The sequence below is a fragment of the Bombina bombina genome, chromosome 6, assembly GCF_027579735.1.
Source record: "Bombina bombina isolate aBomBom1 chromosome 6, aBomBom1.pri, whole genome shotgun sequence".
NCBI classification, from domain to species: Eukaryota; Metazoa; Chordata; class Amphibia; order Anura; family Bombinatoridae; genus Bombina; species Bombina bombina.
In genome coordinates, this window is record NC_069504.1 from 501,146,527 (window position 1) to 501,174,253 (window position 27,727).

Sequence of the window (27,727 nt, forward strand, 5' to 3'; positions counted from 1 at the left end):
AACCATTCCTAATATATATGTTGTATACTGTCATATTGTTATCTGTCAAACTGATACATTTGTTTTGAAGGTGGATCTAAGCGTAGGTTTTCTTTTGTATTTCTGTAATTGCTCTTGTCTGTTTTGCTTCCTTAAATTGTTTTTTGTAATATTGTTTAGAATTATTGACATATATAATGTTTCGCATACTTACCACTGTCTACAAGTAAAAATGATACATTGTTTTTAACCACCGCTATATTATGATCGGTCACCCTGACAAACTGTGTATACGACTCCATATTTGAGAGCGTTGACGTCACTATAGACTCACGGTTGATTGGAGGTTTTTCCTTTCAAATATCTTGGTTGTTTTACTTGTACTCCATGTCTATAAGTAAGCGCCCTGTTGCTGCGTGAACCGCGTATAACAGCTGAGCTCTCTCTCCTTTGTGTTTGCCGATTTTTTAATTATGTAATAAAGACTTTTTCACTGTTGCTATGTAGCGGAATTTTTTGTTTCCTTTGGATTGTTGCGGTCAGTCAACCGTTGTTTTTGCCGGCTCCACGCAGCCCCTGTCTAGCTTTTGACCCGTCTTTGTGTGTTCTCCCTTCCTGGAGCGGTATTTTCTCCCCTAGCCATTGGTGACGTCACACCCAGTGCGATATCCAAAATCACCACAGGACTTGCAAGTGCAGGTGAGAGCAGGGTGTACAAGGGCTAGAGCTGTGCTGAAAGTAATAGTTCATCAAAAGAAGGTACGCTCAAGCACAAGTTTTCTGTATGAGTAAAACTTCACTTTTATTTTTATATTCCATAATAAAAACAGGAGATAACCACAAAAAAGGCGATGAAGGTAGTGTGGTAAGCACGGCTTACGCGTTTCAGGAAAGTGCCGTAGTCATAGCCCTGTGCTCTAGCACACCTGTTACAGATTATATAAAGAGATTCCAAAATGAAAAGAACTCACCTGGGGAACTCTGTTAAAATCCAAATTTCTTTACAGTATTTCGATTCAAAATACATTAAAAAAAAAAAATTCTTTGCAGCAGCACAAGGAAAAAGGATTCTCTGTGCATCCCTTTGTCAGACACACATGTTAATCCACTGAAGTAGCGTCAAGGGGTCAGCTGACGCGTTTAGGCCAATAGCCGTAGTCAAAGCTGTTTGATCCCCTCACACACCTCCATGTTATAAAACAAATAGTAACACACCATTGGTTACAAAAAACATGACGCTACTAATTTCAATTGGTTGCATATTCCAATCTGTTCTGCTCTTTTGTGTTTAATTTATATTAACACTTTACGTTTAATTTCATATTACTGCTGCTCACATTGTTAACATTATTTACTCACATTTGCTGTATTCTACTAATGCTTTAATAGCTATCCAGATAAAAACCATGTTATACTGTTGGTATTTAGTCAATCATTTAACCATTCCTAAGCGGTTCATCTCCTACTCTCCATTAACTTCATAGTACAGCATGATGTATTGAATAAGAACGTGACAGACATTTTGTGATTATACCTCGTACTTATAGTGTTCTTTAATCTAAGCTTAGTTGAATAATTTATCTTACACCACCATAGGCTATTCTTACTAGTTTATTTCACAATTTACATTTATTGAGTGTTAAATTTACACTTCATGTTTCGGATATGTGACATAGTTAGTCCTATCATGAAATTGAGCTTTAGTTTTGCTAAATTTTAACTCTCAAACTTACTTATTATTTACTGATTAATATTTGATGTTATTGTTTACATCTGTTAGTTGCTAGCATTTCCACCATATTGCAGATGCAGATATGTGGCATGGTTAGTTGTTATATCACACATACAAATTTGTTTTGGTTCTTTTTCCAAACCTGCTTATTGTTTGATAATGTCATCTACTCCTCAAAAGTTTTATTTTCTTATTCTCTAGAGAGACTTGCTAACATTTAATCTTGAGTTCTTGGAAATTTAATGATGAATGTATGACAGATAAACCTTTAAAATACTTAATAGTTTACTGCCAGAAGTTAATAACATCTGACTCTAAATTTAAGCCTTTAGGAAATCTTGTCTGCAGTTTGATCATCCAAAATACCTCTTGTTTGGCTAAAATGTAATTTATATCACCTCCCTTATTGGGTACCCTCACTTTTTCTATAATGGTCCATCTTAGTGAACTTGGGCTTTTGGCGTGTTTTCTTGAGAAATGTTCAATTAATGGTGTTGTCATTGTGCCAGTTTTTATATTTGTGATGTGTTCACGTATTCGACTCCTCACCTCTCGTGTTGTTAACCCTGTGTATTGTACATTACATATTTGGCATGCTAGTAGGTATATGCAATTTGTTGCCCTACAATTCAAACATTCTCGTTGGTTAAAAATTCTTCCAGTGGCTTCGCTCCTAAAAAGATTTCCAGGGGTAAGGTATTCACATGCTGTACATGTGTGATTACTACATGGAAAAACACCTACACAACTTAGCCACGAGCTTGTGGTTACCTTCTTTTCCTGTAGTTTTGTAGGTGCTACAATATTACCTATTGTCTTGGCTCTTCTATATGAGAATTGACACCCTCTTTTTGCAACATTTGCCAGAAGGTCATCTGCACTCAATATAGAAAGGTTCTTTTTTATTATGTCACAGACTGTGTGATATTGATCACTATAGTCTGTGACAAAATATATACCTTTATCAGGATTACTCTTACCTACTTTTTTAGGTTTAGTTTGAAGCAGACTTTCCCTTTCAATTTCTCCTACCATTTTATTTACATTTGTTACCATTGATGCACTATAACCTCTCCTTTTTAGTCTTTCCTCTAGATCCTTAGCTTGTTTGTTGTACTCATCTTTTTTTATACAGTTCCATCTTAACCTTACGAACTGGCCCTTGGTAATTGCCTTAAAGATGCCCTTAGGATGGCAACTTTTCGCATGGAGTACTGTATTTCCAGAAATTGGTTTTCTGAAAATAGTACTCGTGACTCCTTCCCTCTCTGATCCTGTGATCTTTATATCTAGGTACTCAGTACTCTTTCTCTCATAGTGGTGGGTAAAGCAGATGCCTACATTATTATCATTCAATTTATTTACAAATATCTCTGCAGAGTCCTTGTCTCCATCCGAGATTATCATCAAGTCATCTATAAACCTTCTATAGAATTTTATTTGACCCTGTTGGCACCCACTATCTCCAAAGATGTGGAACAGCTCCCACCAACCCATAAAAAGGTTGGCGTAAGAGGGAGCAAACTTGGCCCCCATAGCTGTTCCACACCTTTGGAGGTAGTAGGCGCCTTCAAACAGAAAATAATTGTGTGTCAAAAGGAACTTGGTTGTGTCTAGTATGAATTTTATACAAACACTGTTATATTCACCTGATCTCTTCAGAAAAAACTCAATGGCCTCTAGGCCCTTATCGTGTTGTATAGACGTGTACAGTGCTTTTACGTCTATAGTAAGCCATCCAAACTGTTCCTTCCATTCAAAATCTGTCAACTGGTTCAAAAGATCCTTTGTGTCTCTCAAATAACTATATAAAGGTAAACACAATTGGTTGTAGAATTGAGTCAAGCCATTGTGATAACGGGTCTTCCCGTTATTTCCACAAGGGACTTATGCACCTTGGGCAGCTGATTAAAAATTGGGACAATAGGATGTTCTACCATTACGTATTGTGCTGTTTCTTGATTGAATAAGCCCAATTCCCTACCATCATCTATTAGATGTCTTAATTCCCTAGAGAACCTATTTGTTGGATTGTTAGAGAGTTTAATATACTGAGAGGTGTCATTTAGTTGTCTGAATGCTTCTTCTACAAACCATTCCCTATCCATGACTAGAAGTCTAGATAGCACAAATGTTACAAAAATATCATGATAACATTGTAACAAATTTGGCTAACACAGAAACAACTTAGACGAATGATATTGTTTGACATATTAGACCTATTCCCAATAATTGATTAAATAATAACAGGAGTTAAGGCCGTGAGGTGTTCTTGTTTTTAGTTTAAAAATCCAAAACATCTCCCTCTTGTTCAGCATCTTTTCTCAGTTGCCCCCTCTTTTGGGGTTATGGACTTGTTCTATGGCACACCACCTCAGTGAGCCCACTTTTTTTATTGTGGTGTACTGCAAAGTGCTGAACAAAAGGGGTTGTGGACTTGCCAGCTCTCTAATTCTTTAATTAATGTCATGTGTTGTGAGACATATATACTGTATGTCACATACATTACATATTTATAGGTAAATCACAAATGGGGAGTTGCAATTAAGACAGCCATCAATATTAAACACTTGCTTGGTTGTAGTGGAAGAAAATTGATTTCTCACTATCACATGTTCACATGGCTTACACTTGGTACTCCCACACCTAAACATTCCCTTAAGTTGTAACCATGAACTGGATGGAGGTGGTGCTTTTAGATGAGGTGAGATAGGATTACCAATCGTTTTGCTCTGCCTGTATGAGCATCTAAGGCCATTTTTAACAACTTCAGTCGATTTATCATTGGCTATAAGTACACCAAAGTGCTTTCTTACAATATTACATACTTCTGTGTAATGTGTGCTGTGATCTGTGATAAAATTGACACCTTTGAATTGATTTTGTGGCTTCTCACTTTTTTTCTCACTTAACAACAACATCCCTTCTAGGCCTTTTAATTTCACTATGTTTATAGCCTCTTTGTTTAAGTCTGAGTTCCAGGTTGTCAGCCTCCCTTTTATACACATTGAAGTCTGAACAATTATGACGTGTACGAATAAATTGCCCTTTTGCTATTGCATGGGGTACGTGTTTTGGATGACAGCTATTTGCGTGAAGGAGCGAGTTACCGGTTATAGGTTTACGATAGATTTTAGATACTATTTGGCCCTCGGTGCTGCCTGACAAGCTTACATCAAGATAATTTAACATCTCTTTGTGGTATTGATGAGTAAATTTTAAACCTCTATCGTTGTTAAGGTAATTCACAAAGTCAGATGCCTCCTCACTTCCTGACCTGCTTATATTTAAACCTACTGGGATGCAAATACTACCTATATGCTATTATTATATAGTTTTCTTTTAAGTTTGTACTAGTGGAGGAGGACAAATGAACGTCTATTGCTTTGCATTTATAGCCAGACAAGTCTCCAAATTTCATATAATGGTGGTAAGGATAATAAAGGCTTAGTTATTGTTAGGATTATATCTTCTGCAAATAGAGCAAGTTTGTTTGTGGTTCTACAATTACCTAGAAAGGAATTGATTTTTTTTGTGCTCTCTGTTCAGTTGGGCCCTTTTTCAAATGATATAGTTTGGTAAAATGCTGCAACGGTATTTGCTACTTGTAATGGATAGTTAGTAACCTTTCCTTCCGGTGTCTGAAGTTAAGGGATCGAGGTGGCCTTGGTTATGTTTCTAATTTTAATGGCTAGCATGCGATCTGGCTTGTTGGCAGCTAAAGTATTGTGCATCTACAATTCTCAGAGAGGTTCTAGTTCCTCTTTTTTTAGTTAAATGTTAGCTTTTTTTTTTTTTTTTTTTTTATATAAATGTTTTTATTGAGGTACATTGAGAGGCATACAACAATTATGCGGATAAATTTTGTGCTACATGTTACATACAATAATGGCTTCAATGATCCTGAAGTAGCGAAATAAACATATAAGAAATGAGAAGAATAACATCAGCTTACATACTATGTAGACAATGAATATAGAAAATGCTTAACATTAAGAGGCCTTTTAAAGCATTTAGATAAAGGAGGGCAAATATAGGCCAAAAAGACCATCTTTGGATCACCTCATTATACCTCGATTTTATAACCTTTAAAATGAAAGATCTAATATATTAAATATGCTGTAACAAAATCCAAATCAAAACCAAAACCCCTTTAATAATAACGGGCAGGAACTTTAGTAGGACCTACCGGCCCACACATCAAGGTATTGACTTCTATATGTCTGGTCTTAAGAAGGACCCTGGAATGTTGAAGAAAGAAAAACTTAGCAGGTATAAGTCAAGCAAGCTTATTAGTCTGGTTAAGTTAGATAAGTTCCGTAATATGGTGCCATATGTAATAAAAAGAGATACTAAAGGGGCGATGGAAGGTGCGGTATAATCAAGAGAAACCGCTTTTTTAATTCTCCTAAGACTAGGAGACATATTATGTAATAGTAGGGGTGGGGTGGGGGGAGGTGGTAAGATAAATACAGTGAATGGTGGGTATGCCAAAAGAGACTATTAAGGTGTAAGGTGCCAATTATATAATGTTACTGTGTCGAGGAGGAGAGCAAGTAAAATTGTGAGAGAGACAGGGTATGCATATGGATTATGAACACAGCTAGTTAGTATTGTTGCTCAGTCCAGCTGATCTAAATAGAATAGATAACGACAGGACCTTGGTATTGAGCGCAAAAGATAGGTGTGTACTATATATCATAAAATAAGTCAGAGCTGACGTATAGGTGACCAACATAGTGAGTAGTAAGTTCCTACCTTAACACAATTAAATCTATATATCTGAGAGACCATCTTAGCACAGTAAAGCTAAAAAATGCAGTAAATCAACTAACAGTGTGACATGAGTATAACCATTAGTTAGGCGTTATAGTGAAAAATAGGGAATATGGTTGTGTTATAAGCTTGTAATTTTTTATACTCTGCCATCCGGACACGGGCCCTATGTCCAAACAGCAGGCAAAGACAATTGAATATGTAGGCGTATGACTCTAAGTAGTTGTCAACTTAACCTCCCTGAGCTCCTTGATTAACATTTTGAGTTTGTTTCACCTGGTGGTAACTGTAAATTCAGTAGTGACAGTGGGGATACTGAAAAAAGCCAGCTATGTTTGTGGGTGGCTACATGCCCCAAAAACTCTCACTATAAATTGCTAGCTACTATGCCCAATAATCAAGAAACTAAGACTTGACATTTATAGGTTGCTGGGGAATGATGGTAGAGTGTCAAATATAGAGAGTAAAGTAGTAATGCGCAGTTTTGAGAGTGTGTGAGATATACAGACAGCAAGACTGCATAGGGTATGGAAGCCATAGAGAGAACTGAAAGCTTCAGATAGAACTGTTCAATGAAGGCTAGTATTAACTAATTAGTAAGACTCCCCTGGGCATATTATTCTGACCAACAAGTATCTGATTACAATATAGTTAAGGTATTGCCACAGAGCTGACTCACCAAAAATAGCATTGCATATTAGCAAATACAGAAATTGTCCATATCTATATATAACATATTGTATAAGCAAGATTGGGCTGTAAACAGAGCATAATCTGGTTAATCCAACCCAAACAAACTATGAACACACTGCTGTGAAACTCTTAACTTGATATTTATATTTGTAGAATAACAGAAACTGCACTATTTAAATATTGAGTAGGTGCATCCGATAACTCATAACTATTACACACAGAACAATATGCATCCTCGTGTGCTCTGTGCCAGAGGGACTGAAAGAAATAGCAATAATAATGGAAAGTCATTGTCTCTGAGATCCTCCACACACATTCGAAGATCCAGAGAGTCAAAATCAATAAACCTGAACTTTGGTCAGCCAACCCCGGTACGGTAGCATTTGTAGCGTCCCAGGCACATCTCATTCTGTAGCAATAATGCCTCCATGAGAAACGCCACATGTAAATTCCAAGTACCGCAGCAGAACCACATGGCTAAACATGTTACCTGTGTAGCGAGTCCGCCGCCACACGCTGGAGAGACTGCCCAGCACTGGCCCGCCACTGTGCCTTTGTAAAATGGAGACCCAAGTGAAGCCAGTCCCGGCTGTTCAGCAAGAAAGCAGGCTACCAAGTAAGCACTAGGGAAAGACAGGCAGGAAGTTTCAGAGGAGATAGGGAGGTAGGAATTGTGTTGGTCCGTTCTCACACCGGCATAGATGTAATGCTGCGGGCCTAGAGACGTAGGATGTGTCGGGGCCTCCGTCCCATTATCTTCTTCTGTGACAGGAGAAAATAATACTCCATCTTCTGTCTTGCGCTGTGTCCGATTCTGCATCGGCTGGGTAGATAAACTGCAGCCATCGGTGGGATAGAGCTTAGGTAGTTGCAGTTCCAGACGTCGGACGGCTGACTCAATAAGGCCTCGTGCTATGAGCTCCCAGTCCGCTGCGGCCGCCATCTTGTTATTTCCGGGGATCAACAGTGCGGCTGGTATAGGTATTGAGGCTGCTCCGGTATTTAGCTCAGTGGGTTGGGGAAATACAGCGAGTCGCTGTGTATGTAATGTGGGTCTGATTCCTACCCCAGCCGGCTCCGATCCCCTCTCTGTTGCGTCCTTATAGCTGTAATGGATGGCCTATATCGGGCTTAATTAAAGATTGTAGATGCCCTATTTTGTGATGGCCATAGGCTGTAGGATGAGATCGTCAAGGATATTATAAGTTCATATATATTAAATTGTATTTTTGCCCCCAAAATCAAGCTGTAGAGCCGGAGCTCTGGCAACATGCGTCCGGCTGGTTAGGCAGTTGGCTCCGTCCCCCCAAATGTTACCTATTTTAATTGATCTAACTTTGATATGTTTTTTTATGGAGCTCTCTTCTATTTCCTGCCTTTTTTGTTTAATTAAATTATATTTTTATTAATTGTAGCTTGGATTAAAACTGCTCTTAAATAGGCTTTAAATGCACCCCATATGAACAGAGGGTTCTCCATGGAATTTTTTACTGTCCAAAAATGTCAAATATGCTTTTTTTGGGCAAATAATTTCATTTCTAAAAACAAAACAAACGAGGAATAAAAACAGTGACCCAAAATCCCTGTTGGTGCCTGGTATATGGCATGCATTGGAACTTTGGAAATTGTCAGAGTACATTTTTCCTTTTACAGAATTCTTTAGCTTCTTCGCTATTATTCAGTGTAACAGAGGCTTCTTCTTCCTTGATTATGATTTTAGCTGGATAAAGAAGTCTGGGCTTTATAACCTGCACTAACCAATTTCATGCAAAATGGGGAAAGTTCTTTTTCTTTTAGCGAAAGTTTCAATAGAATAGTCCTGGAATATTAATATTTTATACTCTCCTATGGTAAGATTACTAATTTTCCTGTAAAGTCTAAGAATGTTCATTTTGTCTTGATAATTTAAGAATTTAACTATTATGGGTTTGTTAAATTTCAATTCAGTAGTGCTAGTCCTTATGGGCTCTAATCTGTGTGCCCTTTCAATTGCTAATGGCAATTTTTTGTGTGTCATGCCTAGAGCAAGAGGGAGTATTATGTCTGCCAGGTGTAGTAGATCGGCGTATTCTCTATTTTCAGGAAGACCTATAATTTTAAGGTTGTTCTGCCGAGAACAATCTTTTAAATCATATATTTTGTCTTGCATTGTTTTTAATTGTATACCCTGAATATCTGAGATCTGGACCTGCGTATCCTCAGCCTCTGATACCCTATTCTCAACTTCTGTAAGTCTACTGGCATATTGTCTGATTTCTGCGGTTAGATTGGTCATTTGGGACTTTAGTAATTCAAATTGTGGTAAAAAAATATCTGACATCTGACTTACTATTGGTTGTATATCCAGCTTATGCATCATTGTCTCGTTAGAGATGTCTAGATGTGTTGGAGGTTCATGTTTTTTTATCTTTGTGTTTGACAGGCAAATAATTTTATTTCTAAGTATAGAAGGATCTAAAGTCCATGATCTAGCTCTTGATGGGTCAAAGAAATCTTGTAAGGAGAGCTCATCCATTGAGTGATCTGACAATGTACTACTATGTGTAATTGTGGCTGCAGTTATCAAAGGGCTCAGACTGGCTAATAAGAATATAATCACTCCTAGAAAAGGATTTATGGGCCACTGAATAATATGTATAGTTCATAACCCCTATATTAAGAGCTCACCAGCCATCTATGAAGTAATGATCTAAAAGGAAGTCACTTAGGATTTTCTTGGGAGACGTTTTTTACTGCTGGGGATCTATCAATCTTGTCTTTAAGAGTTAAAGGGCCAGTAAACATACCAAATAATGTTATATAAATCTGCACATAAGGATGAATTATATAACATTAGCTTAGAGCTAGCTTTATAAAACAAAGGGCTGCATAGATATTTACCTAAGAAAAAGAAAATTTATGCTTACCTGATAAATTTATTTCTTTTTTGACACAATGAGTCCACAGATCATCTTAATTACTAATGGGATATTCACCTCCTGGTCAGCAGGAGGAGGCAAAGATCACCACAGCAGAGCTGTTAAATAGCTCCTCCCTTCCCTCCCACTCCAGTCATTCGACCGAAGTTAGGAAGAGAAAGGAAAAGCCAAGGTGCATAGGTGTCTGAAGTTTATAATAACCCATAACCTGTCTAAAAAGAACAGGGCGGGCCGTGGACTCATCGTGTCAAAAAAGAAATACATTTATCAGGTAAGCATAAATTTTCTTTTTTAAGACACAATGAGTCCACGGATCATCTTAATTACTAATGGGATTCAATACCAAAGCTAGAGTACACAGATGATACGGGAGGGACAAGACAGGGAACCTAAACGGAAGGCACCACTGCTTGAAAAACCTTTCTCCCAAAAACAGCCTCAGCCGAGGCAAACGTGTCAAATTTGTAAAACTTTGAAAAAGTGTGAAGAGAGGACCAAGTTGCAGTCTTGCAAATCTGTTCTACAGAAGCTTCATTTTTTAATGCCCATGAGGAAGAAGCAGCCCTTGTGGAATGAGCCGTAATTCTCTCAGGAGGCTGCTGTCCAGCAGTCTCATATGCAAAACGTATGATGCTCCACAGCCAAAAGAAAGAAAAGTAGCCGTGTAGCTATCTGTCCCTCACGTTTCCCTGAGAAATCACAAACAAAGAAGAAGACTGACGAAAGTCCTTAGTCGCCTGTAAGTAAAACTTTAAAGCACGGACCACGTCCAAATAGTGCAGAAGTCTTTCCTTCTGAAGAGGAGGATTATGACACAAGGAGGAACCACAATCTCCTGATTAATGTTCCGATCAGAAATAACCTTAGGAATAAATCCAAATTTAGTACGTAAAACTATCTGTAGGAAAAATAAGATAAGGAGACTCTTACTGAAATGCCGAGAGCTCTGACACTCTCCGAGAAGAAGAATAGCAACCAGAAATAAAATTTTCCAAGATAACACTTGATATCTAAAGAATGCATAGGCTCAAACGGAGCTCCTTGAAGAAGAAACTGAACTGAACACAGGCCTGATCCTGACCAAATGATAGTACATCTGAAACGTCTGCCAGATGTTTGATTACCAAAATAGATAAAGACAGAGATTTGACCCTTTAGAGAACTTGATGAGTCCATGGATTCACACCAATAGAGATATTTACACCATATCTTATGACAAATCATTCCAGTGACAGGCTAACGAGCCTGCATCATGGTCTCAATGACCGAGTCAGAGAAACCCCGCTTGGAAAATAATAAGCGCTCAATATCCAAACAGACAGTTTCAAAGAAAAACAGATGTGAGTGAAGTTAAGGCCCTTGATTAGAAGGTCCCTCCTCACGGAAGTCTCAGAGGTGGCAGTGATGACATGTCCACCAGATTTGCATACCAAACCCTGCGAGGCTAAGCCTGTGCTATGAGGGTCACCGATGCCCTCTACCGCTTGATTCGAGCAAACACCCGAGGAAGAAAAGCAAACCAAGGAAAAAACTGGAGAACACTTCCAGATGGAATTCCCACTCCTCCAGATGAAAGGTCTGCTTGCTCAAAAAATCCGCCTCCCAGTAGTCCACCCCTGGGATGGGGACCGCCAACAGGCAGCAAGAGTGGGCCTCCGCCTCCTGAGTATTTTGGGTACCTCTGTCATCGCTAAGGGACTGCTCGTTCCTCCCTGATGATTGATGTAAGCCACTGACGTTATTCTGACCGACTGGAACCTGACAAACTGGACTGAGGCTAACTGTGGCCAGGCCAGCAGAACATTGTAGATCGCTCCCAGCTCCATAATGTTTTTAGGAAGAACAGCCTCAGGCTGAGACCAAACCCCCTGAACCCTTAGGGAGCCCCAGACTGCTCCCCAACCTAGAAGGCTGGCGTCTGTCATCACAATCACTCAAGATGGTCTGCGAAAGCAGGTACCCTGGGAGAGATGATTCCAGTAGAATTCGAGGAGAGAAATCCGTATAATCTCTGATCCATTGCCGGAGCATGCTTAACTGCCGAGGTCTGAGATGGAACCGAGCAAACGGGATGATGTTCATTGCCGCCACTATCAGCCCAACTACCTCCATGCACTTAGCCACTGAAGGCTGAGAAATGACTAAACAAGTATCGATAATCTCCGATTTCCTGACATTCTGTCAGAAGAATCTTCATTGATAAGGAATCTACTATGGTTCCCAAGAAAGTTACCCTTGTACGTGGGACAAAGGAACTCTTTTCCAAATATACCTTCCATCCGTGATATCGCGGGAAGGATAACACCATGTTCACGTGAAATCTTGCTTGCTGTAAGGATGGCGCCTGGACTAGGATGTCGTCCAGATAAGATGCCACTGCAATGCCCCGTAACCGAAGAACCGCCCACAGCGATCTCAGAGCCCTTGTGAAAACTCAGAGCTGTGATAAGACCGAAAGGACAAGCCACGAACTGGAAGCGTTTGTCCAGAAAGGCAAACCTTAGAACTAGAGACGATTCTTGGGATGGCACATGAAGGTACGCGTCCTTGAAAACCACTGTTGTCATAAATTGACCCTCTTGTATCAAGGAAATAGTGGAACGATAGTTTCCCTCTTGAAGGACGATACACTATTTAGATCTAAAAAGTGATCTGAAGGGACCCTCCTTTTTTTGAGAACCACCAACTAATTGGTGTAGAAAACCCAAAACCTGAACCTGTATTGGAACTGGAACAAACACTCCCAGGTCAGAGAGGTCTCCTACTCAGTGTAAGAATGCCTCTCCTTTTGTCTAATCTGAAAATAATCTTGAAAGCAGCAAACTGCCTCTGGGAGGAAAACTTTTAAAGTCTAATTTGTTTCCCTGTGATACTATTTTCTATTGCTCAGGGACCCTTACAAGATCTGGTCCCGGATCAGGGCATGACCTTCATGCTGTCCTTGTTTAACAGCAGGCCATTAGATTTTTTTGCTTTTGAAATTCTTTAAATTTCAAAAGAGATTATTTCCGCCAAGCCAGATCCCAACAAGGTCTTCCCCTTGTAAGGAATATCTAAAAGCTTAGACCTAGAGCGTACATCCGTAGAACAAGTCTAACCATAAAGCTCTGTGAGCTAGAACAGAGAAACCTTTTAAAGTTTCCTGAATTGGGTACTTGTAAAGAGCGGTTAATCACCCGTGCTGCTCATTTTATCGACCTCGTAAGGATGAAAGGCTGAGTGGACCTCGCCGGGGATTAAACCTGCAACCATTGGGTTGCTACAGAGCTCAGCCACAGTGCCTTAGCATGTCCAGCTTATCTGTCTAAATCTATGCTCCCGGTTTGATAACTTGAAGGGAAAAATTTGAAATAAAGGAATTAGCCAATTTGAAAGCTTTTATCCTATCCTGGATCTTATCCAGGGGAGTTACTGACTTAGTACCATCAGACAATGCATCAAACAACAAGAGAACAAAGCTGGTTGCCATTGCCCTGGTGTACATCCCTTTGCCGATTTTTGTCCATAGGACCTTGGAAAAAAACATAATTTAAGCTTACCTGATAAATTCCTTTCTCCTGTAGTGTAGTCAGTCCACGGGTCATCATTACTTATGGGATATTAACTCCTCCCCAACAGGAAGTGCAAGAGGATCACCCAAGCAGAGCTGCTATATAGCTCCTCCCCTCTACGTCACACCCAGTCATTCGACCAAAAACCAAACGAGAAAGGAGAAACTATAGGGTGCAGTGGTGACTGGAGTATAATTTAAAAATTTAGACCTGCCTTAAAAAACAGGGCGGGCCGTGGACTGACTACACTACAGGAGAAAGGAATTTATCAGGTAAGCATAAATTATGTTTTCTCCTGTTAAGTGTAGTCAGTCCACGGGTCATCATTACTTATGGGATACCAATACCAAAGCTAAGTACACGGATGACGGGAGGGACAGGCAGGATCTCTATACGGAAGGAACCACTGCCTGAAGAACCTTTCTCCCAAAAACAGCCTCCGAAGAAGCAAAAGTGTCAAATTTGTAAAATTTGGAAAAAGTATGAAGAGAAGACCAAGTTGCAGCCTTGCAAATCTGTTCAACAGAGGCCTCGTTCTTAAATGCCCAAGTGGAAGCCACAGCTCTAGTAGAATGAGCTGTAATCCTTTCAGGAGGTTGCTGTCCAGCAGTCTCATAAGCTAAACGTATTATGCTACGAAGCCAAAAGGATAGAGAGGTAGCAGATGCTTTTTGACCTCTCCTCTGTCCAGAATAAACGACAAACAGGGAAGAAGTTTGTCGAAAATCTTTAGTTGCCTGTAAATAAAATTTCAGGGCACGGACTACATCTAGATTGTGCAGAAGTCGTTCCTTCTTTGAAGAAGGGTTAGGACACAATGATGGAACAACAATCTCTTGATTGATATTCTTGTTAGTGACTACCTTAGGTAAGAACCCAGGTTTAGTACGCAGAACTACCTTATCTGAATGAAAAATCAGATACGGAGAATCACAATGTAAGGCTGATAATTCAGAGACTCTACGAGCCGAGGAAATAGCCATTAAAAACAGAACTTTCCAAGATAACAGCTTGATATCAATGGAGTGAAGGGGTTCAAACGGAACACCCTGTAAAACGTTAAGAACTAAGTTTAAGCTCCACGGCGGAGCAACAGATTTAAACACAGGCTTAATCCTGGCCAAAGCCTGACAAAAAGCCTGAACGTCTGGAACTTCTGACAGACGCTTGTGTAAAAGGATGGACAGAGCTGAGATCTGTCCCTTTAACGAACTAGCAGATAAACCCTTTTCTAAACCTTCTTGTAGAAAAGACAATATCCTAGGAATCCTAACCTTACTCCATGAGTAACCCTTGGATTCGCACCAGTGTAAGTATTTACGCCATATCTTATGGTAAATTTTCCTGGTAACAGGTTTCCTAGCCTGTATTAAGGTATCAATTACTGGCTCTGAAAATCCACGCTTTGATAAAATTAAGCGTTCAATTTCCATGCAGTCAACTTCAGAGAAATTAGATTTTGATGTTTGAAAGGACCCTGAATTAGAAGGTCCTGTCTCAGAGGCAGAGACCAAGGTGGACAGGATGACATGTCCACAAGATCTGCATACCAGGTCCTGCGTGGCCACGCAGGCGCTATTAGAATCACTGATGCTTTCTCCTGTTTGATCCTTGCAATCAAACGAGGAAGCATCGGGAAGGGTGGAAACACATAAGCCATCCTGAAGGTCCAAGGTGCTGTCAAGGCATCTATCAGGACCGCTTCCGGGTCCCTGGACCCGTAACGAGGAAGCTTGGCGTTCCGGCGAGACGCCATGAGATCCATATCTGGTTTGCCCCAACGTCGAAGTATTTGGGCAAAGACCTCCGGATGAAGTTCCCACTCCCCCGGATGAAAAGTCTGGCGACTTAGGAAATCCGCCTCCCAGTTGTCCACTCCTGGGATGTGGATCGCTGACAGGTGGCAAGAGTGAGACTCTGCCCAGCGAATTATCTTTGATACTTCCATCATCGCTAGGGAACTTCTTGTCCCTCCCTGATGGTTGATGTAAGCCACAGTCGTGATGTTGTCCGACTGAAACCTGATAAACCTCAGAGTTGCTAACTGAGGCCAAGCCAGTAGGGCATTGAGAACTGCTCTCAATTCCAGAATGTTTATTGGAAGAAGACTCTCCTCTTGAGTCCATGATCCCTGAGCCTTCAGGGAATTCCAGACAGCGCCCCAACCTAGAAGGCTGGCGTCTGTAGTTACAATTGTCCAGTCTGGCCTGCTGAAGGGCATCCCCCTGGACAGATGTGGCCGAGAAAGCCACCATAGAAGAGAATCTCTGGTCTCCTGATCCAGATTCAGCGTAGGGGACAAATCTGAGTAATCCCCATTCCACTGACTTAGCATGCACAATTGCAGCGGTCTGAGGTGCAGGCGTGCAAAAGGAACTATGTCCATTGCCGCTACCATTAAGCCGATTATCTCCATGCATTGAGCCACTGACGGGTGTTGAATGGAATGAAGGGCACGGCAAGCATTTAGAAGCTTTGTTAACCTGTCCTCTGTCAGGTAAAGTTTCATTTCTACAGAATCTATAAGAGTCCCCAAGAAGGGAACTCTTGTGAGTGGTAAGAGAGAACTCTTCTCCTCGTTTACTTTCCACCCATGTGATCTCTATAAATGCCAGTACTAACTCTGTATGAGACTTGGCAGTTTGAAAGCTTGACGCTTGTATCAGAATGTCGTCTAGGTACGGAGCTACCGAAATTCCTCGCGGTCTTAGTACCGCCAGAAGAGAGCCCAGAACCTTTGTAAAGATTCTTGGAGCCGTAGCCAACCCGAAGGGAAGAGCTACAAACTGGTAATGTTTGTCTAGGAAGGCAAACCTTAGATACCGGTAATGTTCTCTGTGAATCGGTATGTGAAGGTAAGCATCCTTTAAATCCACTGTGGTCATGTACTGACCTCTTTGGATCATGGGTAAGATTGTCCGAATAGTTTCCATCTTGAATGATGGAACTCTTAGGAATTTGTTTAGGATCTTTAAATCCAATATTGGTCTGAAGGTTCCCTCTTTTTTGGGAACCACAAACAGGTTTGAGTAAAACCCTTGTCCGTGTTCCGACCGCGGAACTGGATGGATCACTCCCATTAGTAAAAGGTCTTGTACACAGCATAGAAACGCCTCTTTCTTTATCTGGTTTGTTGACAACCTTGAAAGGTGAAATCTCCCTTGTGGAGGAGAAGCTTTGAAGTCCAGAAGATATCCCTGAGATATGATCTCCAACGCCCAGGGATCCTGGACATCTCTTGCCCAAGCCTGGGCGAAGAGAGAGAGTCTGCCCCCCACTAGATCCGTTACCGGATTGGGGGCCCTCACTTCATGCTGTCTTAGGGGCAGCAGCAGGCTTCCTGGCCTGCTTGCCCTTGTTCCAGGCCTGGTTAGGTTTCCAGCCTTGTCTGTAGCGAGCAACAGCTCCTTCCTGTTTTGGAGCAGAGGAAGTTGATGCTGCTCCTGCCTTGAAATTACGAAAGGCACGAAAATTAGACTGTCTAGCCCTGGGTTTGGCTCTGTCTTGAGGCAGGGCATGGCCTTTACCTCCCGTAATATCAGCGATAATTTCTTTCAAACCGGGCCCGAATAAAGTCTGCCCCTTGAAAGGTATGTTAAGCAATTTACATTTAGAAGTTACATCAGCTGACCAGGATTTTAGCCACAGCGCTCTGCGTGCCTGAATGGCGAATCCGGAATTCTTAGCTGTAAGTTTAGTTAAATGTACTACGGCATCAGAAATAAATGAATTAGCTAGCTTAAGGGTTTTAAGCTTAAGTGAAATCTCATCTAATGTCGCTGAGTCAAGGGTGTCTTCCAGAGATTCAAACCAAAATGCTGCCGCAGCCGTGACAGGCGCAATGCATGCAAGGGGTTGTAATATAAAACCTTGTTGAACAAACATTTTCTTAAGGTAACCCTCTAACTTTTTATCCATTGGATCTGAAAAAGCACAGCTATCCTCCACCGGGATAGTGGTACGCTTAGCTAAAGTAGAAACTGCTCCCTCCACCTTAGGGACCGTTTGCCATAAGTCCCGTGTGGTGGCGTCTATTGGAAACATTTTTCTGAATATAGGAGGGGGTGAGAAAGGCACACCGGGTCTGTCCCACTCCTTAGTAATAATTTCAGTAAGTCTCTTAGGTATAGGAAAAACGTCAGTACTCGTCGGTACCGCAAAAAATGTATCCAACCTACACATTTTCTCTGGGATTGCAACTGTGTTACAATCATTCAGAGCCGCTAACACCTCCCCTAGCAATACACGGAGGTTTTCCAGCTTAAACTTAAAATTTGAAATGTCTGAATCCAATTTATTTGGATCAGATCCGTCACCCGCAGAATGAAGCTCTCCGTCCTCATGCTCTGCATATTGTGACGCAGTATCAGACATGGCCCTAGCATTATCAGTATACTCTGTTCTCATCCCAGAGTGATCTAGTTTACCTCTAAGTTCTGGCAATTTAGACAAAACCTCAGTCATAACATTAGCCATGTCTTGTAAAGTGATTTGTAATGGCCGCCCTGATGTACTTGGCGTTACAATATCACGCACCTCCTGAGCGGGAGATGCAGGTACTGACACGTGAGGCAAGTTAGTCGGCATAACTTCCCCCTCGTTGTCTGGTGAATGTTGCTTAACATGTACAGATTGACTTTTATTTAAAGTAGCATCAATGCAATTAGTACATAAATTTCTATTGGGCTCCACCTTGGCTTTTGAACATATTGCGCAAAGAGTTTCCTCTGTGTCAGACATGTTTAAACAAACTAGCAATTAGACTAGCAAGCTTGGAAATACTTTTCAACTAAATTTACAAGCAATATGTAAAAACGTTACTGTGCCTTTAAGAAGCACACAAAAACTGTCACAGTTGAATAACAATGAACCGGATTAGTTATATAAACCAAATTTAGCAAAGGATTGCACACATTAGCAATGGATGATTAACCCTTAATGTCAGAAAAAAACGTATAACAATTGACAATATAAGCGTTTTTATCACAGTCAAGCACAGTCTCACAGGTCTGCTGTGAGTGATTACCTCCCTCAAAACTAGTTTTGAAGACCCCTGAGCTCTGTGGAGACGTCCTGGATCATGCAGGGAGAAAAAGACAGACTGTGACTGAATTTCTGATGCGTAGTAAAAGCGCCAAAATAGGCCCCTCCCACTCACACTACAACAGTGAGGGAAGCTCAGTAAACTGTTTTAATTTAAAACAACGACAGCCATGTGGAAAATAAAGCCCAAAACAATTTTCACCAAGTACCTCAGATAATTAAACGATTTAACATGCCAGTAAACGTTTAAAATCTAATATATGAAATGTCATTAAAAAGCCTGCTGCTAGTCGCTCACACTGCAAGTTAGGCTAAAAGTTATATGCATACAGTATTTTCCCAGTGAAGTGCCATTCCCCAGAAATACTTAAGTGTTAACATATATACATGTCAGCCTGATACCAGTTGCTACTACTGCATTTAAGGCTGTACTTACATTATATCGGTATTAGCAGTATTTTCAAAGTCAATTCCATTCCTTAGAAAATAATATACTGCAACATACCTCTTTGCAGGTGAACCTGCCCGCTGTCCCCTGATCTGAAGTTACCTTACTCCTCAGAATGGCCGAGAACAGCAAACGGATCTTAGTTACGTCCGCTAAGATCATATACAAAAAACTCAGGTAGATTCTTCTTCAAATTCTGCCTGAGAAGGAAACAACACACTCCGGTGTCGTTTAAAATAACAAACATTTGATTGAAGATATAAAAAACTAAGTTTAATCACCACAGTCCTCTCACACATCCTATCTATTAGTTGGGTGCAAGAGAATGACTAGGTGTGACGTAGAGGGGAGGAGCTATATAGCAGCTCTGCTTGGGTGATCCTCTTGCACTTCCTGTTGGGGAGGAGTTAATATCCCATAAGTAATGATGACCCGTGGACTGACTACACTTAACAGGAGAAACACAACTATCCTCAAAGGGAATAATAGTACTCTTAGCTAAGCTGGAAACTACTTCTTCCACCTTAGGAAATGATTGCCAAGCCTCCTTAGCCGAGTTCTTTTTTTTTTTTTTTTTTTTAATAGGGAATGCGCACTAGGATAGATTACACCAATAGAGTCGCCCAGGGTAGCTAAAACCTCCTAAAGTAACAAATGAAGGTGATCAAGCTAAAAAACTGAAAGAAAAACAACTTCAGGATCAAATAAAGATAGTATTCAATCTGAGTCTGGAATTCTCTCTCAGATAATCCCGAAGTATCTTTCTCTTTCGGGTAACAGGGAAGAACCATTCAGAAAAGCAACTACTAAGTCAACCATTTTCTATTGATCTAAATAATTGAAAATAATTCCTCTAATAATGTTTTCTACCTCGTGGGAAAACCTATAATGAATGAAATGTAAAGTAACTCCAAAAGGAGAGTTAGAGGAAGCGCAGGGCACTGCATGTGGGCCATAACATTTTGTGGGACACTTATAGGATAAATTTGTGGCACAGATTGACCATGAACAACAGACTCCTAAACAGCAAAAAGCCTTAAAAAGGAGTAGATTTAGAAAAAGAGAAAAACATTTTTTGATAAAAATTGACACACACAAAAAAAGTTACTGTCTCTTTAAATTTAAAAAGTAACTCATTTTTTGTGAGCTGCTGTTCCATCCTGAGACACAAAAGATGGATTAAACCAATAACAGTTGAAATTCTTTTAATAAAGATCAACAAATAAAAAACGTTACTGTTTCTTTAACTTTTACTGTAAGTTTTTATCTCTGTGTGCAGAAGTCTTAGATTAGCATTCAAATATTGCACTTACACCTCAGTGAAATCTTGCTGAGGTGCCCTTCTAATACTCATGTCTTAGATCCTAAACAGATCCGGAGTGCATTTAGCTGTAGCGCTATCCAGACCCACATAGATGAACATACTGAGTGCTAAAAGAAGCGAATGCAGCCCAATTCGGCCTCCCACATAGTTCCGCCCCTCGAGGGCGCGATAACACGCATTTCAAAGTTTCCTTATAGAGAAAACTAGAGATTGTAAATTGCGCCTCTCAGAAAACGGCGCCAAACATAACCCGCCCTTCATGGGCGTAACAATACACGCTCTCTCGGTCGCCATTATTATCACAGAAATAGGCTACCGGGGGATAACTGAAACCCCCTTTGTTAACCTGGGGCAAATAGTAATACCGAAAGTTAAGTATAAAATTATATATGTGATTTACCAGCGACCACATAATAAAAATAAGTGCTTTAGCCCTCTCTGTTATTGGACATTACTCCTGAGCCCCTTAGTCAGCTCGGTTCAAGTGCCCCCAGAAGCCACTCTCATCAGCCCCAGTGCCTGCTATTAACATGCTGTCACATTATCCTCCTAAATATATAGGAGATATATGTCCAAGTAAAGTGCTATACTTCCTCTGTCCTGAATCCTTTTCTTGCTTCAGACCCAGAATAAAAGAAAAAGTCAGCACTTACTTTTGAAATCTGTCCGACAGCAGGACAGCTCAGCAGGTTTAAGAGGTCCTCTCCCTCTCATAGCCCTGTGAATAAAGATACAGCCTGAGTGATCATACTTAGGCTATCAGGATAAGGGCAGCATCAATGTATGGGAGGCGCAGTGAGAATTATGTCCCACAAGTTCCCATTGCTCTAAAGCCACCATTGCTCTAATGAAGAGACTGATTTGGACTAAGGCTACACCCTAGAACAAAGCAGCACACTCTGGCACTAATATAAAAATAATAAACTCTTGATTAAAGAATCTATACTAACACCTCACTTTACCTCTTCCTATCATTAACGTAGGCAAAGAGAATGACTGGAGTAGGAGGGAAGGGAGGAGCTATTTACTTTATACAATGTGGGGCAAATACAGGATTATTGTCACAGCAAACTGGTTGTCATATAGGTTGTGTAAGTTATGTCTTTAGGAGGGGAGCTCAACCACTCAGGTACAAATCCAAGTATTTAAAATGTTAGAGGTTTAAAAAACAAAAAAATAAATATGACTTTCCACCACTAGCTGTCAGGGTAAGACAGTATTGGTTACCTGTAACACTATTATTGTAAAACTAACAACCTTATTATAAAATGTTAGTACAGTTATTTAAAACATCTCCCTCACATATCAGACAGAAAAAATGGGGAGTATGTCATTCATCAGTTAACAACAATAAAGAAGTTAGTTTTCTCAGTGGTATATCGTTATAATTAAGTCCACTTTTACTTTTGGTTGTGGAAGTTATATGGATAAAATTTTATTTGCTGTGGTGTTCTTTTCCCCTGTATATTCTTTATAGCTTGTAGACATCACATTAATAGCCGTTGTTGAACAAATGTAGATATAATTGTATTGAGAGTCTATTGGGGAGCAGTATTCTTAATTGTTGGGTATTGTGTAGCTCTGAGAAGAATCTGAGCACAATCGTTTGTGGTGGCTAGCGTAGTTCTGGAAGATGGCGGTTTCCCGCCAGTCCCACTTATCTCCTGCCTCTATGCCTCAAGCTTAATGATAGCACCACAATTTCCCCTCTTATCTCAACAGTTGATGCAGGTCTCTATCCTTTGTTCTTCAGTGTTGTGCTGAATAACTACAGGTGAGTTTTCACTCAACACAAATTAATTTCTCTAGTAGATGCCGTGTCTTCTCCGATCCCACACCTTCAATAGCTTTCACAAAAGTAGATGTTGCCGGAGCAGAGCCCTGACCCTCCAGCGACAATGTCTCCACTGCCTTTTTCCACAGCGGATGTAAGCACTATGGTTTCCTGGGTACTGCGAACTGTTTTGCAAGCTGTATTGCTTGTCAGCGTCTCGTGTAGATTCTCTCAAATGTCGGTCAGGTTTAAAACGTTCCTGGAGTAATGTAGTATCTGACAGGATGTACAACTGTGTTTGGACAAGCTTTTAATATTATAATTTTAAGTTAGTCAGGATCTCACAGAGCTCAGGAAAAGCATTTTATTTCATGATTCAGATAGAGCATATAATTTCAAACACCTTTCCAATTCACTTCTATTATCAAATTAGCATAATTATTTTATCATCCTTTGTTGAAGGAGCAGCAATGCATAACTGCAAGATAGCTGAACATATAAGGTGAGTCAATTACAAGAGGCAGTAGTGAATTGCTGCTCCTGAGCCTACCTAAGTATGCTTTTCTACAAAAGAGAACAAGAGAACAAAGACAATTAGATAAAAAAAAAGTCAATTAGAAATGTGTTTAAAATTGCATGTGAATCATAAAAGAGAAAAATGGGGTTTATGTTCCTTTAAGAAAGGTAAATGGCACTCACATTTACCACATATGAGAAGGACTTATCTAAAGAACACAAGTAGTGGTAGCCTCCATAATTTTATTAAAGGGACATGAAACCCACATTTTTTTTTCTTCATGATTTAGAAAGAGAATGCAATTTTGAACAACTTTCCAATTTACTTATATCATCTAATTTGCTTTATACTCTTGATATCCTTTGTTGAAACACATTCAAATAGGCTCAGTGGCTGCACATAGATGCCTAGTGCAATTGGCTCACCAAATGATATCTAACAAAGGATATCTAAAGAATGAAGCAAATTAGATAATAGAAGTAAATTAGAATGTTGTTTAAAATTAAAATTTCTATTGGAATCATGAAAGAAAAATTTTGGGTTTCATTTAAGATAGTTAACATCTACTAAAATGTCCTGTTAATTATAAAGATGTTAGTTACAGATGTTATGTGATGTGCAAGGTGACTAAAAAATATTATTTTGCATTAAAATGCCCATATCATACACTTTATAAGATGCTACAGCTTTAATAAGTTATACACACAGCTGGGAAATAAATCAAAATTATTAATTCATCAACACTGTGTACCTTACTCATAGGTAGAAAATTACAAAAATTACTTTTTAGGTGAGGGTTGTTTGTTAAATGATACATTCTGCAGAAATGTCAACATAAATACATATTAGATGATCTTATAAGAGGAGTTTTAAGAAATTCTGGAAGACCAAAGTCTAAGTTTTAGCTATTAACTGTTTAATGATCCAATATACAATATTTCAGTGCAAGAGATTAGGGGAAATAAATAATTAAAACACGAATAGTAACCTTAAACCTAAAATCAACTTAATTTGTTAGTTTTAAATATATATCATTTTATTTTCTAAAGAATTTCACAGTATCCTATATCAGTGACAATACACAGCAACATACATATGTATATTTACAGTTAGTGATGAAGGGACATATAATACCCACAATACAAGCAGATTAATGCAACACTTAATTCGTTGCTTGCCAAAAAAAGGTACAGCTAAAGCCCTCCTGGCACAAAAAAAAAAACATTGCAAGCAGCTCAGCAAATTACCTGAGCTTGGGTGTTCTCTGTCACGATAGCAGCAGTCCCACGTCATGGAGTGTCAGAGCCAGGAGGGTAAGAGCAGGACAGGTGTAGACAGCCTTGTGATGGGGGGGGGGGGCTTCCCCTTATGCTCTGTTAGGAACAGGCTCTTGTCTATTCCCCTAACCGGTGTCAGTGTGAACCGTCCAATGCAAATTGTGTAATCAATCACAGAGCGGCTGAAAGCCCTGCCCCATGGGATTCCCCTCTTATCTCTACAGTCATTGTCTGGCCAGAAGCTGCTCAGCATGGAGCTAGGGCAGAGAGTGACTTGTAAACAGTGAATAATAAACACTTTTTATAACTTTACTTTTGCATTTGTGGACTGGTGACCTGTAATAATGACATAGCTCATCTGGAAATGTTATGTCATATGTTTACTATCCACCCTCCGACCCCTCATCTGTCTTAGATTAATGGAGCCCACATTAATTAGCATAATTATGGAGCTCTGACATCACCAAGTGCCATTTCCAGCAAAGTCCTTCCTAGTTCATTTAAGGTTTTGCAGTGATGTCACAAATAAAAAGCTGCTAAAAAAAAAAACGACTTTTGCATTGCCGGTATTTTACTAATGCCGGCATCGGCTTCTAATTGCCAATTACCGTCTGTGCCGGTAAAATACCGGCAGGGTGGCAACCCTAAAGCATGATGTGGAGTTAAAGGGATATGAAATCCAATAATTTTTTTCTCATTATTCAGACAAAGCATGCTATTTTCTTCTATGATCAAATTGTTCACTTGGTAGATGGTATCTTGTTGAAAAGCAGGGACATAAGCTCAGGAGCACACATGTCTGGATAACAATATGGCAGCAATTTTATAGGAATGTTATTCCTGTACAAGAGCACTAGATGGCACAACTATTTCCTGTTACGTAGTGCGCCAGAACCTAGGTATCTCTTTAACAAAGAAAGCCATGGGAATAAAGCAAATTTGATAATATAAAGTAAATTGGAAACTTTCTTAAAAATTGTTTGCTCTGTCTGAACCACAAAAGAAAATGTTTTTGTTTCATATCCCTTTAAGAGAACAAATCAGTGAATCAGAAAAAATAAATACATACATTTGGACACAGAAACCAATTGCAAACTAGGCTAAGCGACGAAGTGGCCCCTTAAGCAGTGGGCTGCATGCCCCTTATAAAATAGCATTAACCCTAGGAACTACATACCTATGTTTTATGTGGTTATAAACGGTATGGTTTGTGCACAGATGTACTTTATTTGTTTCAAAATGAGTTTAAACAACTTTAGTTAACGTTGTTTTATGTTTAATTGTTGCACAATACATGCACTCTAGAATGTGTTTTGTTTAATGCCTCTTTATATGAACTAATTGAATACTTGTCTCTCACAACCAGCGTGAAATACAGTTGGCCACTAGAGAGCACTGGAGGACAAAGAGCTAGAAACAGAGTCATATTTTGAAATAACTCGCCTTTTAGCTTATTAACAAGAATATAAAATAGATTTGCATTATGTCTATATATAGAAGCACCAAGTGCTATTTTTTCCTGTTGCTTAATTATTACTTTTAAAATAAAACAGACAAATGAACTTTTTTCCCAAACTATATGCTATTGTTTCCTTGCTAGCTTTAGTTGCATATTATTTATTCCTTTTGCCTAACTCTGTCTTGAAAGGTCTACCTCCCTACCGTCATAACGCCCTTTTACCTACCTACTGCCTCCCTCTCCCATGCCCTTAAATAGTTTTTGGGCTGCATGCCGTTGATTGGCTTTCCTTTGGTCCTTCTTGCCTTCCTCCCCCAGTCAAGCACTAACAGAACAGGTCCATTTCTCTTTCCGTTGCTACTTAGGTCTTTTGCCTGAGTTCTACACTTCTCATCTATTATTTTTTTTCTGCATGCAACTATTATTTGTAAGCACTGAATTTTATGCAATGCTCATGAACGAATCAGAATATTGAGGCACCACCTGCATACATTTTAGGAATCACACAAGTGTACTTGTATACAGATGTATGTAGAATAATTATAAAACATAGAACCCAAGAGTAAAATGTTAGGAGTCAGGAATACCTGGCTCCTGAGATATGTGCAGCACTGTCATAGATCACATTTCAACCCACTGGCAACTCTTCAATCCTTCTTCAGCCTGCTTCCTTGGCCATTGTGCCACTTTTAGTCTTAAAGCCACTAGCCTCCATCTGACGGTCTCTCTCTCTCTTACACCTTTCTCTGTCCATTTACCCCTCACTATACCTGCTCTATAATACTCCCACCATTCTTTTGCCTCTACATTTTTCCTATGTAACACACAGAGGCAATATTCATGTCCCTACCTAAGCTTATCTGGCTTCTTCAAAACAGTAAGTAATTCAAATCCCCCTACTACCCTTTCCAATCTCTCTTCCATTAACTAGTCTGCTTTCCTCTTAACTTCTATCCACCCATATGCTTCTTACTCTGTGTAAGGAAGGAAGCCCATGTGCTTCAATATAACCAGTCTGCCTGCAAACACAACTTTCTCAGCATGTCGGCCTCTTTTCCATCTACCAGACCTGACCTGACTAAGCATTTAATTATAAGTCAATCTTAAAGACTCCATAGGCCATTGGTTTGCCTTCTAACCACCATGCCTTAGCTTGCAATACAACCCACAGCATGTTTGCCTCTTCTCTCACCTCATGATCCCTTGGCTTGTCTACCTTTATTCAACAACCTCCCTCTCCATTTGTCTGCTACTCTATATTTTTGGACCACTTGCACTCCTTACACAAACTTTTTGCTATATCAACATATCCTCTAGCTCTGTTTCTCATCTCCAGTGGCTTTCTTTTCTCATGGTTTCTTGAGGAACATACTCACATTTTCCTAACCTCATCAGTCAATTTTTATTCTACCATTTCTTTAAAGTCAACTTGGCCTAGCTGACCATCTTTTATCCTTCCTCTGCAAAAGAACAATATGCTCATATTACTTTCTGCTCTGTTGCCAACTTCCTTTTTTTGCATATATAAGCAGCCATGATATCTAGCAGCCAGAGATTAAGTACACTCTTTAGAGACGAAATATAACTAACCATAATTGCAAAACCAGATATTAGCCACCAACCTCCCCAAAAAAACAAAACAAAAACACAAAATTAATACAATAATGGTTTGTAATGCTTAACAAACAAATATCACACTATGAGATAGGCTTAAATTGTACACCACCAGTACCCTGCAAGCCCCATCTTACCATCCTCTGTCTCCTGCCACACAATGCCTTCAAGGTTAACACTGGTGCCTGGTTCACAGGGCCCCAAACACTCTGGTTCCGTTGCAAGTGCCACATCACTGGTATTGATCCCTACAGAGCGTGTACGCACCATAATCTGTTCACAAGGAGAGGAGATATCACTGCTCACCATTGGAACTAGAAGATGTAGTGGCAGACCAGAATTTGCACATCCTGAAGACTCCATCTAAACAAGATATAAAAGTGTAAAAATATAAATGATTGGTAAAAGCTGAACCTAAATTACAATGAACAGGTAAGGCGAAAACAAGAGACAATAGAGAAGCAGAATTCAAATACTAAAAATAAAATATAGAAGGGCTGGAATAGAAAAAAAAGTTCAAAAGCATCAGACATAAAAAGCAGACAGAAAAATGATGAAAGGAAAGATAGCAAAAGAACTGAGCAAAAGAAATAAGGAAAAGGGGTAAGGTTTAAATTTTATA

At 39.7% G+C, this 27,727-nt stretch overlaps 1 protein-coding gene across 3 annotated transcripts in view; it reads right to left on the reverse strand.

The window, feature by feature from the left end:
• Nucleotides 1-27,468, reverse strand: part of LOC128663175 (zinc finger protein 609-like) — a 164,005-nt gene extending 136,537 nt beyond the window's left edge. For 2 of the 3 annotated variants that reach the window (XM_053717373.1, XM_053717372.1), the window contains exon 1: nucleotides 27,243-27,468. In XM_053717373.1, the coding sequence (XP_053573348.1) occupies nucleotides 27,243-27,468 (226 nt within the window). The remainder of the gene's footprint in view (nucleotides 1-27,242) is intronic. The other variant, XM_053717374.1, reaches the window with a different exon arrangement.
• Nucleotides 27,469-27,727: the final 259 nt, after the last annotated feature.